This window comes from Caretta caretta, chromosome 4 (genome assembly GCF_965140235.1).
Source record: "Caretta caretta isolate rCarCar2 chromosome 4, rCarCar1.hap1, whole genome shotgun sequence".
Taxonomy (NCBI): domain Eukaryota; kingdom Metazoa; phylum Chordata; order Testudines; family Cheloniidae; genus Caretta; species Caretta caretta.
In genome coordinates this window covers 128608332-128621453 of record NC_134209.1, presented here as the reverse complement: position 1 = coordinate 128621453, position 13122 = coordinate 128608332, and the positions used below count along the sequence as shown (strand labels likewise).

General features: G+C 44.1%; 1 protein-coding gene across 7 annotated transcripts in view; it reads left to right on the top strand.

Moving 5' to 3' along the window:
- Nucleotides 1–13122, top strand: part of PPP2R2C (protein phosphatase 2 regulatory subunit Bgamma) — a 303929-nt gene that overhangs the window by 243508 nt on the left and 47299 nt on the right. For all 7 annotated transcript variants that reach the window (XM_048848924.2, XM_048848930.2, XM_048848927.2 and 4 more), the window contains one exon: nucleotides 3958–4122. In XM_048848924.2, the coding sequence (XP_048704881.1) occupies nucleotides 3958–4122 (165 nt within the window). The remainder of the gene's footprint in view (nucleotides 1–3957; nucleotides 4123–13122) is intronic.

The following is a 13122-nucleotide window of genomic DNA, read 5'->3' as shown; positions in this document are numbered from 1 at the left end:
AAATGTGATACTGTAAGTAATTTCTTAGGAATGCCATTGAAATGCAACATTAATTCATGTCCTCTTGTTATGAAATGTCACCAGCTACTCCCATTCTTCACTGCCGTTTTTCCTTTTTAAAACCAATTCAGCGTAATATATGATATGGTCACTGTGAAGCCAAGCAAATTTATGATAATTTTATCTACACTTGCATATTGTTACTTTTAAATTTTAATTTCATTTTAGTGCTTCTGAAATCTACAGGCTCAGGAAAGATCAAAGAGTAGTTGTAATTTCTGTGATGGGCCTGCCCCTGCTCCCACTGAAATCAATTAAAGTTTTTCTGTCTGCTTCAACAAGCACAGGGACTGGCTTAGTAAGACAACATGCGACTTTTCTGGCCATTAATAAAACAACATTTTCCTATTATCTCATTCTCCAGGAATGTTCAAATTATCTCTTATGCCAATTGATTCAAATTTTATGTTCTGGGAAGCATGACAGCTGGGAAGGAGGGTCTTGTGTTTAAGGCCCCAATCTGGGATTCAATAGATCTATGTTCACATCACAGCTCTATCATGGATTTTCAGTGTGACTTTGGGCAAGCCACATATTCTCTCTGCCCCAGTTCCTTATCTGAAAGATAGAATAGTAATACTTTCCTCTTCCACAGGGGTATTGTGAAGATAAATTCATTAGTGTTTGGAAGGTTTGCAGACACTACAAGGATGAGGATCATATGAGAAAATAGTCTTACTCAGATACTCTGCCATACTGTTACTCTTTGTTTTCACTGTATGCCTGTAATGGTGTTCACTCACCACAAGAGCTCCTCCTCCTGGGCAGGCATGGCATAGCAGTTCTTCCTGCATGGCACCCCCTGCCAAGTGGTCATTTCGTCACTACAGTGGTCTCTCTTCCTGTAATTCACAGTGCTCCCTACTCACAACTCATCCCTCTGGCTAGGTCACTATATACCCCCACCCACCCCTCCCTTCTGGGGTCTCAAAGTCTTGCTGGACTAGCTGTCCAGATTGCACCTCAAACAGTCCAGCACCACTTCCCAGTGGCTGGTAGGGGAATCCAGGCCTTACCTCTATACTGGATTCCAGTCCAGTGACCCCATAACCAGCAGCCAAGGTCTACACAGTCTCCCTCCTTGCTGCTGTTTCTCTGAGCTTCTTCCTACTCTGCCTTTTCAGGCATTCTTTCTCCACAACTCCTCTGGGGTTGACCCTTCTTCCAGGGGCAGGATCCTAGGACTTATTCTCCCTGCTAGGTTTCTTGCTCCCAGAGAATGACTACAGACTCTCTCCCTGCAGCCTCCTAGTACTACAAACTTCCCCTCTTTATAATCCTTTGCCAGCTGGGCATCATCAGCAATTAGTATTTATCAATCCCTGGGCCTCCTATCAGGTACAACTGTGAAGGTTAATTGGTCCCTTCTGGGCCACCGTCACCCCTTCAGAGCTGGTGTGGGGATGAACACTCCATCACAGTGCCTCTTCAACTATTGTTTTCTTAAAATCTTCTTCTTCTAGGAAATATTTCTTCCTCCTTTTGCTCACCAGAAATCTCTCTTCTCACTTTCCCTTTCCTGAGCTGTTGTCCCATATCTTCTCTTGTGGTTTTTTTCACTTGTCTTTCCCAGAGCATAAGATCACCAAATGGCTGTGACTGAGGAGTACCATGTAAGTTAAGCATCGTATCAATAATTTTTAATAATAGTGATTGGACTGGCTGATGTGTACATGGGTTACTTAATTGGTGTGATATATACTTCAGATATGAACAATTAAAAAGCTCAGAGCTACAGTCCTTTTTTCACAGAAATTTACATTGATTTCAGTAATAAGCATTATCTTCGTGGGGAATTTTCCACAATGGATGGCACTGCTGGAACTTCAATTTGTAGTGAAGCTAACAGTATATTTTATGTTTATGATTTTTTCTTACCAAATGGGCAAATTTTCAGAGGTCCTTTACTCAGCACCTGAAATTGTCTACATATTTTCACATCTATAATTTGGCACACAGAGAACTCTGATTTGTGCTTTCTAAATGCATTTGCCCATGTGGATAGATTAGTTAGGCATCTACACAATTTGTATTCACAACTGCAGGACCCAAACCTGCTCCTATTATAGTCAATGACAAAATTCCCATTGACTTCAATGGGAGCAAGATTGGACTCATTTTGAAAAATTCTATTTGGAAAAGGTGAGACATGAAAAATTGGAGGCACCAGTTTTTTGATGCCATTTTTTTAAATGTAGCCCTCAGTGCAATTTTCAAAAGCAGCACACAACCGTGCAGTCTTGTGCATGCACAGACCTTGATTTTTGCATTGAGACTGGTACATATTCACACTCATCAGTTTGCATACGGGCATCTGAGTTTGTGTACAATTTGCACGTGCAGAAGAAATGCACATACCTTTTTAAAAACCCTCCCTAAGTTGCATAATGATATAAGACAGTGATTCTCATAACTTTAGGGCAACCATACAAATTGTCCAGACTACAGGCTTGATTCTGATCTTCCATACCAGTGTAAATCAAGATTAACTTATCAAACACAGTGGAGTTACACTGATGTATCTGCTGTAAATGAGACCAGAATCTAGCTGAAAGTCTTTTAGCTATACTAGTCAGTGACCTTGATATCCTTTACCAGTAGGCAGACTTTCTTGACACTGGCACTGATGGAGATAAGGGGGGGAAAAAACCTGTTCGGTCTTCCAGTCTATCTAGCTTCTGTGATCTACTAATATATGTCAGTTATAACCAATTATTCCTCCTCCTTAGCATTAGCATCTTTTAGGTCTGAAATATCCTGGTGGCTCACATTCATCTGCCATTTTGTTATAGTCCATGATACTTCTGAATGTTTGTTTAAGGTTCTAATGCCATTTGGTGTTCCAGCATAGAGCCTATATCATCCCACAATTTTCCATCTGCTTGGCCTGAGATTCTAAGAACGTGCAGTACAAACAATATAAAACCAACGTCCAACCTCTAGGTCAGGGGTTTTCACAAGAAAAACCTCTGGTGGCTGCATGCCATTTGAGAAACGCTGCTCTAGGTTATCTAACCACCCAGTGTTGTATATAGCATAGAATTAGGTTGAGAGGAAAAGAATGTATTGTAAGGAGGAATTCCAAGCACAGGGAGGGGCATGAGTAAAGGTATAAAGCTGGGAATGGGAGAAGCAGACTCAAGGGAGGAGCTAGGAGAGAGGATTTAGAGGAGAGGAAGGAATGAGGGGAGAGAGAAAGAGGAAATAAGAGCAGGCTGGGGCAAACTGTGAAGCACTGAAGCAGAGGAAAAGGGCCTTGACATTGATACAGCAAAGGACAAGAAGCCAGTGAAGGAGGGGATGATGAGGTCAAAAGAGTGGGAGAGGAAAGTTATTTTAGCAGCAATATTTTAAATAGACTGGATGGAGGGAAAGTTGAGATGTACAGTCACTGCTATCTATACATCAGTGTTATCTGAACTACAGCAGTAATTGCCATTGCAGTTATGGGGAAATACTGATGATTGTGATTTGCCAAGCAGTGCAGGGTATTTAGCTACTGATTCTCCTTTAGTTTAAATGAAAGATAGGTGATCAAATCCCTGAACGGATCTGAAAACTTCAACTGCCATATCTCCATCACCAACATTTTACTGCAAATGTAGGCATATTAATGACATCCACAGTAAGGTATGTTAGATAGTGGTCCTAAATTAATTTTGTTATGAAAATTTAATTGTCTCTGTGGTGCAACCATCAAGTAAGAAGAGCTACTGCCAAATAGAATAATGCTGAATGTCTCTTCTCAAACAAATGAGAATGCTTTATTCAAAACTAATTTATTTGTCTGTAAATGTGTGGAAAATGTCTATACAACCATGCGGCCTTCAAACAGGTGGCAAGATTCATAACTTACTTGTAAACAATTTAATTTTCCTTAATAAAACCTCCATTCAGACATTGTAGATATAAAGCCAGCCAACATGGAGGATCTGACAGAAGTGATTACTGCATCCGAGTTTCATCCCCACCATTGCAATCTCTTTGTCTACAGCAGCAGCAAAGGATCCTTGAGACTCTGTGACATGAGGGCATCAGCCCTCTGTGACAAACATTCCAAACGTAAGTTCCTAAACTACGTTTTGCTGCAAATGCTTGCTAATGTTCATCATTTGTAGATAGTGAACCTCTGTGTATGTACTGGAGTGCAAGATGTTACAAAATGTGCTAGCTTGTCAGTTACAAACATGCTAAAAAAAACAAAACAGTGACAAAAACTGAGCAAACCATTGAATCTATACAAGAGTTGTTTAGGGACTTGATTGGAAGCACTTCTCTAACTCCTCCTCCTTGCAGTTCATACTACAAACACAGCTGAGTGAAAAGCCCACAACCTGCTATCAATAGACAGATGGTTCTGAACAATTTAGATAGTCTCTTTGTGAAGAGTCTAGGAAAGTACTGTTTAGTATGGATACGCATCTGCTATTCTGAAGTGCAAATCTGAGTTTTGGGGCAAGCATATTTTGTCAATCCAAACTTGATACAAAAAAAAAAAAATCAAGGGAAGCATTTTCAGGGTGCATGAATGTTAAGGTATCACTTGAAGTTTTGGCCCCAAATTTTTCAGATAAATGTAATTTCTAAGCATTGTTTTTGCTCAACTAAACAAATGAAGTAACTAATAATATATAAGCCATGTAATATGGGAAAGGAGGTTATTTCAAAATTGAACAATAAAAGGAATAAAACGTTGTGATACTATAAAAAGTATTCAGTAGTTGGCCTAATGTGGATGTATATAGCTTGTGAGATTCATATCAAGAAGTTGTAGCTATTTCATCTGATGACCAAATGAGGAATGTGGAATCTGCAAATGGAAAAAGGGAGTTATCTTAAATTCATGATAGCACCAGAATATAAATTACCATGAGGCTGTGTTTTTTCATGAAGAGTCTATGAAGTGAGGTATGGAATACATTACATTATGAAATAATCTGGCTATCAGCTCTTTAGAGTCCAAATAGGAGAGCATATGGAGTCCTTTGAAACCCAGCTGGAGAATGGCTTAAGTGTGATAGGTTTAAAGATATCAAGGTCATATGATGGAGAGGGCATTTGCCATGGAGAAGCTTTTTAAATGGACCGAGGTTAATACATAATGAAAGAGAAAACTAAACCAATAAATGGCTCTCACGTTACCTGGTTCTGATATGTTTTCTTGCCTGGGGCAAGGGTAAAATATTGAACCTAAAGATAAATGGTTAAATTATAGCTCTGACTGCCAGTGGGAAAACCTGTGGAGAAGCTTAGCAGTTCTAATGCCCAAGTGGTGGTGAAGGGAGGCATAATGGGACATTTCAGGGAGCAGCACTTACTATACTTGTACAAAAAGTGTACTGTGTGCTTTCTCCTACTGCTGCCCACCTGATACTAGTTGAGACACTGGGAGGATGGGGCCCGGCCACGTCTCTAATTAGGTTCACCAGGGGAAGGAGACCAAAGCCCTGAGGTAAGTGGGATACTGGGAGGAAGCACGAGCAGGAGCGTGCAAGAGGGCAAGGCTCCTGCCTCATACTGAGAAAGAGGGATGATCAGCGAGTTACCTCAAGTGCCTATACACAAATGCAAGAAGCCTGGGAAACAAGCAAGCAGAACTGGAAGTCCTGGCACAGTCAAGGAATTATGATGTGTTTGGAATAACAGAGACTTGGTGGGATAACTCACATGACTGGGGTACTGTCATGGATGGATATAAACTGTTCAGGAAGGACCTGCAGGGCAGAAAAGGTGGGGGAGTTGCACTATATGTAAGGGAGCAGTATGACTGCTCAGAGCTCAAGTATGAACCTGCAAAAAAACCTGAGCGTCTCTGGATTAAGTTTAGAAGTGTGAGCAACAAGGGTGATGTCATGGTGGGAGTCTGCTATAGACCACCGGACCAGGAAGATGAGGTGGATGAGGCCTTCTTCCGGCAACTCACAGAAGTTACTAGATCACAGGCCCTGGTTCTCCTGGGAGACTTCAATCACCCTGATATCTTCTGGAAGAGCAATACAGCGGTGCACAGACAATCCAGGAAGTTTTTGGAAAATGTAGGGGACAATTTCCTGGTACAAGTGCTGGAGGAACTAACTAGGGGCAGAGCTCTTCTTGACCTGTTGCTCACAAACTGGGAAGAATTAGTAGGGGAAGCTGAAGTGGATGGGAACCTGGGAGGCAGTGACCATGAGATGGTCGAGTTCAGGATCCTGACACAGGGAAGAAAGGAGAGCAGCAGAATACGGACCCTGGACTTCAGAAAAACAGACTTTGACATCCCTCAGGGGATGGGCAGGATCCCCTGGGAGAATAACATGGGGGGAAAGGAGTCCAGGAGAGCTGGCTGTATTTTAAAGAATCCTTATTGAGGTTACAGGGACAAACCATCCCAATGTGTCGAAAGAATAGTAAATATGGCAGGCGACCAGCTTGGCTTAACAGTGAAATCCTTGCATAATGACAGGTTTCAGAGTAACAGCCGTGTTAGTCTGTATTTGCAAAAAGAAAAGGAGTACTTGTGGCACCTTAGAGACTAACCAATTTATTTGAGCATGAGCTTTCGTGAGCTACAGCTCATTTCATCGGATGCATACTGTGGAAACTGCAGAAGACATTATATACACAGAGACCATGAAACAATACCTCCTCCCACCCCACTCTCCTGCTGGTAATAGCTTATCTAAAGTGATCATCAAGTTGGGCCATTTCACTTGATGATCACTTTAGATAAGCTATTATCTATCACTTTACATAAGTGATCATCAAGTTGGGCCACACACACACACAAACTCACTCTCCTGCTGGTAATAGCTCATCCAAAGTGACCACTCTCTCTACAATGTGCGTGACTGGACCAGGCTGAGGTTGATGGTGGGATGGAAATTGTTGAAATCATGGTGGAATTCCTCAAGGGCTTCTTTTCCGTGGGTCCAGATGATGAAGATGTCATCAATATAGCGCAAGTAGAGCAGGGGCGTTAGGGGACGAGAGCTGAGGAAGCGTTGTTCTAAGTCAGCCATAAAAATGTTGGCATAATGTGGGGCCATGCGGGTACCCATAGCAGTGCCGCTGATCTGAAGGTATACATTGTCCCCAAATGGAAAATAGTTATGGGTAAGGACAGAGTCACAAAGTTCAGCCACCAGGTTAGGCGTGACATTATCGGGGATAGTGTTCTTGACAGCTTGTAGTCCATCTTTGTGTGGAATGTTGGTGTAGAGGGCTTCTACATCCATATTGATGATATCTTCATCATCTGGACCCATAGAAAAGAAGCCCTTGAGGAATTCCACCATGATTTCAACAATTTCCATCCCACCATCAACCTCAGCCTGGTCCAGTCCACACAAGAGATCCACTTCCTGGACACTACAGTGCTAATAAACGATGGTCACATAAACACCACCCTATACCGGAAACCTACTGACCGCTATTCCTACCTACATGCCTCCAGCTTTCGCCCTGACCACACCACACGATCCATCGTCTACAGCCAAGCTCTGCGATACAACCGCATTTGCTCCAACCCCTCAGACAGAGGCAAACACCTACAGGATCTCTATCAAGCATTCTTACAACTACAATACCCACCTGCGGAAGTGAAGAAACAGATTGATAGAGCCAGAAGAGTTCCCAGAAGTCACCTACTACAGGACAGGCCTAACAAAGAAAATAACAGAACGCCACTAGCCGTCACCTTCAGCCCCCAACTAAAACCCCTCCAACGCATTATTAAGGATCTACAACCTATCCTGAAGGATGACCCAACACTCTCACAAATCTTGGGAGACAGGCCAGTCCTTGCCTACAGACAGCCCCCCAACCTGAAGCAAATACTCACCAACAACCACATACCACACAACAGAACCACTAACCCAGGAACCTATCCTTGTAACAAAGCCCGTTGCCAACTGTGCCCACATATCTATTCAGGGGACACCATCAAAGGGCCTAATAACATCAGCCACACTATCAGAGGCTCGTTCACCTGCACATCCACCAATGTGATATATGCCATCATGTGCCAGCAATGCCCCTCTGCCATGTACATTGGTCAAACTGGACAGTCTCTACGTAAAAGAATAAATGGACACAAATCAGATGTCAAGAATTATAACATTCATAAACCAGTTGGAGAACACTTCAATCTCTCTGGTCACGCAATCACAGACATGAAGGTCGCTATCTTACAACAAAAAAACTTCAAATCCAGACTCCAGCGAGAAACTGCTGAATTGGAATTCATTTGCAAATTGGATACTATTAATTTAGGCTTAAATAGAGACTGGGAGTGGCTAAGTCATTATGCAAGGTAGCCTATTTCCCCTTGTTTTTTTCTACCCCTGCCCCCCCCCCCCCCGACGTTCTGGTTAAACTTGGATTTGTGCTGGAAATGGCCCACCTTGATTATCATGCACATTGTAGGGAGAGTGGTCACTTTGGATGAGCTATTACCAGCAGGAGAGTGGGGTGGGAGGAGGTATTGCTTCATGGTCTCTGTGTATATAATGTCTTCTGCAGTTTCCACAGTATGCATCCGATGAAGTGAGCTGTAGCTCATGAAAGCTCATGCTCAAATAAATTGGTTAGTCTCTAAGGTTCCACAAGTACTCCTTTTCTTTTAGTGAAATCCTTGCTGATCTTAAACACAAAAAAGAAGCTTACAAGAAGTGGAAGATTGGACAAATGACCAGGGAAGAGTATAAAAATATTACTCAGGCATGCAGGAGTGAAATCAGGAAGGCCAAATCATACCTGGAGTTGCAGCTAGCAAGAGATATTAAGAGTAACAAGAAGGGTTTCTTCAGATATGTTAGCAACAAGAAGAAAGTCAAGGGAAGTGTGGGCCCCTTACCGAATTAGGGAGACAACCTAGTGACAGAGGATGTGGAAAAAGCTGATGTACTCAATGCTTTTTTTGCCTCTGTCTTCACGAACAAGGTCAACTCCCAGCCTGCTGCACTGGGCAGCACAGCATGGGGAGGAGGTGACCAGCCCTCTGTGGAGAAAGAAGTGGTTCGGGACTATTTAGAAAACCTGGACGAGCACAAGTCCATGGGGCCGGATACGCTGCGTCTGAGAGTGCTAAAGGAGTTGGCGGGTGTGACTGCAGAGCCATTGGCCATTATCTTTGAAAACTCATGGCAATCGGGGGAAGTCCCGGACGACTGGAAAAAAGCTAATGTAGTGCCCATCTTTAAAAAAGGGAAAAAGGAGGATCCTGGGAACTACAGGCCAGTCAGCCTCACCTCAGTTCCTGGAAAAATCATGGAGCAGGTCCTCAAGGAATCAATTCTGAAGCACTTAGAGGAGAGGAAAGTGATCAGGAACAGTCAGCATGGATTCACCAAGGGCAAGTCATGCCTGACTAATCTAATTGCCTTCTATGACAAGATAACTGGCTCTGAGGATGAGGGGAAAGCAGTGGACATGTTGTTCCTTGACTTTAGCAAAGCTTTTGACACTGTCTCCCACAGTATTCTTGCCAACAAGTTAAAGTAGTATGGGCTGGATGAATGGACTATGAGGTGGATAGAAAGTTGGCTAGATTGTCGGGCTCAACGGGTAGTGATCAATGGCTCCATGTCTCGTTGGCAGCCGGTATCAAGTGGAGTGCCCCAAGGGTTGGTCCTTGGGCTGGTTTTGTTCAATATCTTCATAAATGATCTGGAGGATGGTGTGGATTGCACCCTCAGCAAGTCTGCAGATGACACTAAACTGGGAGGAGAGGTAGATACGCTGGAGGGTAGGGATAGGATACAGAGGGCCCTAGACAAATTGGAGGATTGGGCCAAAAGAAATCTGATGAGGTTCAACAAGGACAAGTGCAGAGTCCTGCACTTAGGACGGAAGAATCCCATGCACAGCTACAGACTAGGGACCAAATGGCTAGGCAGAAGTTCTGCAGAAAAGGACCTAGGAGTTACAGTGGACGAGAAGCTGGATATGAGTCAACAGTGTGCCCTTGTTGCCAAGAAGGCTAACAGCATTTTGGGATGTATATGTAGGGGCATTGCCAGCAGATCAAGGGACGTGATCGTTCCCCTCTATTCGACATTGGTGAGGCCTCATCTGGAGTACTGTGTCCAGTTTTGGGCCCCACACTACAAGAAGGATGTGGAAAAATTGGAAAGAATCCAGCAGAGGGCAACAAAAATGATTAGGGGACTGGAACACATGACTTATGAGGAGAGGCTGAGGGAACTGGGATTGTTTAGTCTGCGGAAGAGAAGAATGAGGGGGGATTTGATAGCTGTTTTCAACTATCTGAAAGGGGGTTCCAAAGAGGATGGATCTAGACTGTTCTCAGTGGTAGCTGATGACAGGACAAGGAGTAATGGTCTCCAGTTGCAGTGGGGGAGGTTTAGGTTGGATATTAGGAAAAACTTTTTCACTGGGAGGGTGGTGAAACACTGGAATGCGTTACCTAGGGAGGTGGTGGAATCTCCTTCCTTAGATATTTTTAAGGTCAGGCTTGACAAAGCCCTGGCTGGGATGATTTAGTTGGGGATTGGTCCTGCTTTGAGCAGGGGGTTGGACTAGATGACCTCCTAAGGTCCCTTCCAACCCTGATATTCTATGATTCTATGATGATCTGCCCTACGCAGTTCTATCAATTCTAGTGCTTTTGCAGGCCTTTTGTTCAGAGAGTGTACACAGACAAACCATGGTGACCCCCAGAGGGGTGAACCGGGGAAAAGGGTTTCCCTGCATCACTTTCCCCATTGGACCTGTCTGGGGTCAGCATTGATATTGGCAATAACATGTACATAAAGAAGAAGGCGAACCATGGACTGTGAGTACCATACATTGGGTGTTAAGAATAAAACAGGTGCAAAAAAAATTAATGGTACAAGACTCTCTGCACCTCAAATATTTATCTAACTAGGACTCTGAATTCCGCTGGAGCCACTAAAAAGTAGAAGTTAAAGAATATCTTTAATTATTTGTTTATAATTAAGTCAGTGTGAACGGGTGTGTAACAGCATGGCATGCACCTCTTGCGAGCGCTCCCTTCTGGTCAGGTGTGTCTGCACTTATGAGTTTATGGTGTCCCCCTTCTGGCAATTTCTCTAGCAGATCTCTAGCAGATCTCTTCTTGGTTATTAATCCAACAACGTCTTTAAGCACTCCTGGCCCTGGTAGAGACCATGCCCCCAGGGCTTCCACCCTGGAGATTCTTTGCCCACTCTGGTCTGTTCTGGCCCCAGCTCTCCAGCTGGGCCTCTTAACAGTTCAGATCACCTTCTGGGGCTTTATCATTGTCTAATTGTAAGCCACTTCCCCAGTGACCTATGGTGGGGACCCAGGCCGGCACAGTACTCCAGGTTCTAGCACAGGGACCACCATGTCTCTTTAACAAACCTGCTTTCAGTTCCCTGGGCCACTTCCCTGCAGCCCGAGGTTTCACAGTGCTTCAGGGGTCTTCTATGTTCAGCCCCAGCAGCTAGCCAGGAGCTCTTTCTTTCTCTCCCAGTCCCTGCCAGCACTGAGCTGTCCATGGTGCTACATTGCTGACACTGGTCTGCACTGTAGCTCCTTTTATACTAGCCTGCAACCCTCTAATTGGCTAACCCCTTATAGCCTCCTCCTGATTGGCTGCTTTCCTGCACGATTGCTCTAGGCTGCTTGGAGGACTTAGCTCCACAACTCCTTTCCTGGGAAGGGTGTTGAGGACCCTGAGGTCTCCTACAGGGGGCTTCAGGGCCTAGACCATCCAGTCATAGGGTGCATAAAAATGAAATCCAGTCTGCATTTCATACAGTGCATGAGCTGAAATAATTACTACTGTAGCAAAGGGAACATGTGCTTTGTGGGATCACACCAGCCTGTGAAGTTTTTTTCCTTCCTGCCTTTCACAAAATACTTGAATACATATAGAACTATTATATTTATCTAGACCCAAGTTCCCATTTTTTTGATTCTCTTCCTGTTTCAGTAGCAATTGCCATGTGTATGTGTTTGAAACCATAGATTGCTATCTGCCCTGAAAATGATGGATTTGGATATTGTCCAAATATAAAAAATTCCACACACATCAGTGTTCAGATAGGCCCACTACTGATGTAGGGCCTGATCACTGTCCCATGGAAGTCATTTCAGAATCCCCATTGCTTGACTAGGAAGAAGACTGGGCCCATTATTGTATTATTCCATTCCTCCATATTAGTGGAGATGCCTAGTATCTTCATGGTGTTCTGGCTATTGAGATACATAGAGCACAAAATTCAATGTAAATGAGAGTGCTGCAGCAGACATGTGTATTGTGACTGGGCGAGAGGAAAAGTGGCCCAAAACATCACGTGGAGGAGGAGCAGAATGGGGAGGTCCTCCTCCTAATAATGTAACAGCTGTTGAGTTGCTGTGTGCCTGTTGCTGCAGGTTGGCACAGGGACATTTTCTTGAGCTCACAACCTGTTTTCTCACAGTCTGCTGAGATCTGACCTACTGTCATGTGGCCAGTTCCTATGAGAAGCTGAGAACTTGATGAATACCTGTTAACTCTCATGGAGCCAAATCCTGGGATTGAGCCGTTCTGAGGCACTCTGTGCTTCAGAGAATCAGGCCTTCAATGTCTACTTGACATTGTTGAAGTCAATGGGAGGTTTACTGAGTAACTGCAAATCTTTCTTGTGTAGAGGGAACACAAAAAGCATATGCACCACTCAGTTCCCACTGAAGTCTTTTGAGGCAGACAGGTCTTATTAATAGGAAATATGCATTTGAGGGTGTAAATGCACTGTATGTGGTGCATAGGTCTCTGCACAGGGGTGAATTTCTTCAGGAGTAGACACCCAGTGGCGTAGCCAGGTGGAGAAAACAGGAGGAGCGGAGATAAAAAAGGCACCACCCGCTTGTACTCACTCGGCGGCACACCGGGTCTTCGGTGGTGGGTCAGGTGGCGCTCCGGGTCTTCAGCAGCACTTCGGTGGGTCCTTCACTCGCTCCGGTCTTCGGCGGCACTGAAGGACACCCCACCCCCCGCCACCAAAGGCTGGTTAAAAAAAAAATTAAAAAGGCGCCAAAAAATTAAAAAGGCACCACTTCTGCTCGGTGGGAGAGCCCCGCTCCCCCCCACCT